At 48.4% G+C, this 1,565-nt stretch overlaps 1 protein-coding gene across 1 annotated transcript in view; it reads left to right on the forward strand.

Moving 5' to 3' along the window:
• Positions 1–610: 610 nt before the first annotated feature.
• The window catches only part of LOC125045603 (alkylglycerol monooxygenase-like), a 13,071-nt gene continuing 12,116 nt past the window's right edge, over positions 611–1,565 (forward strand). Inside the window, exons 1-2 of the mRNA XM_047642975.1 lie at positions 611–765; positions 1,507–1,565. The exon at positions 1,507–1,565 is cut by the window's right edge and continues 69 nt beyond it. Coding sequence (XP_047498931.1) covers positions 655–765; positions 1,507–1,565 — 170 coding nt within the window. The 5' untranslated portion in view covers positions 611–654. The remainder of the gene's footprint in view (positions 766–1,506) is intronic.

Raw genomic sequence — 1,565 nt, forward strand, 5'->3', positions numbered from 1 at the left:
TCGATTTCTTGCCATATCCATTTGCAAAGTATTTTTAACTCACTGTCTCCAACTACTTATTGTTATTCTTGACTCTCATAGGGATATAAACGAGAGAGAATATTTACTATTGGTGTTGTCATCGTCATTATTCTTATGCTAAAACTTTGACTTTGTGCTGTTCTTCGTTTTATTTATCAACAAATGTATTTATTTAGTTGTTCATCTGTTTGTTTATCCATTCATTATTAATCATTCATTGGTTAGGTGGCTATCATTTTTGTATCTATTTATTCACTGAGTTATTATTATGTTTATCTATGTGGCTAGTTCGTTAATTTGCAATTAGACCATATTTAAACATCTGACACACTGCATTTGACAGTTTTATGAAACGTATATGCCTTCTTAGTTGATGACCTTCACCAGAATTATATAGGAAATAGGAAATAATATACATATATAGCAGGACAAGCATTCAAGGACACCGCCCCACAGCTCTGGCGCGAGGGCTGGAGATCCCGCAGTTGAGTTATTAGGAGACCGAGAGGCGTCCGCACCTTACCTGGATCCTGCGACACCTCCTTCCTCCTCACTCCTTCCTCCTCCTTGAAAAGAGGACTACCCTAGTATCCTCAGACCTTCCTTCTGCGGTGCGACGTCGTCAGCAAGGACATGATCGCGATGGACGAGGCGCTGCGGAGGCTCGGGACTCTGTTCTACGTGGTGTCCCCGAGGGCCTCCTCCTTCAGCACGGTCGAGGAGGTGCCGAACTATATCAATGAGGTGAGGCGAGGAGGATCTTGGGCGGAGGGATGGGATACGTGGGGGTTTGCATGTAGGTATCTGTTCACTCGCACGCAGACGCACGCACGCAGACGCACGCACGCAGACGCACGCACGCACAAACACACACACGCACGCAGACGCACGCACGCACACACACACACACGCACGCACAAACACAAACGCAAACACACACACACACAGTAAAGTAAGTAAAGTTTGGAAAAGGAGCCGGGGCTTAACCCAGGATGCAGGGTAAAGATTTGAGTGATAGTTGTGCGGGTGTTCTCGGTCGCGCGTATCCCCCCCCCCCCTCCCTCCCCCCAGGCTATGCAGGAGGGCAGTGTGTCAGGTACGAGTACTATACGACCTTGAGCGCGTGCCTGCACTCGAGATCGCGTGCTCGCGCTGTTCTCACACTCACATAGATAGATGTATGGACAGATAAACATAGACACACAGACAGACATAGATAAATATCTCTGAGTGTTTATATCAGTGATTCCCAAACTTGTCCAGGCTGGCGCCCAATTGGTTTTCACAAATTCACCTAATCTAACAAACCTATATATTTACGAGTTTTAGCTGTCGCCCCCCGACCGCCATTCCCCCCACCGCCCTCCCCCCTCCCTCCAAACCTTCCCAACGCCCGCAGTGGGTTGTACCGCCCACTTTGGGAACCAGTATTTCGTATGAACATTTCTCCGCGTTCCTTCGTCCTCATCGAGGTGACTTTTGCAGGCGATCCCCTGGTTCTTCGTCATCATGATCGCAGAGGAGCTGTGCGGGCGAGTGCAAGG

This window comes from Penaeus chinensis, chromosome 37 (assembly GCF_019202785.1).
Source record: "Penaeus chinensis breed Huanghai No. 1 chromosome 37, ASM1920278v2, whole genome shotgun sequence".
NCBI lineage: Eukaryota > Metazoa > Arthropoda > Malacostraca > Decapoda > Penaeidae > Penaeus > Penaeus chinensis.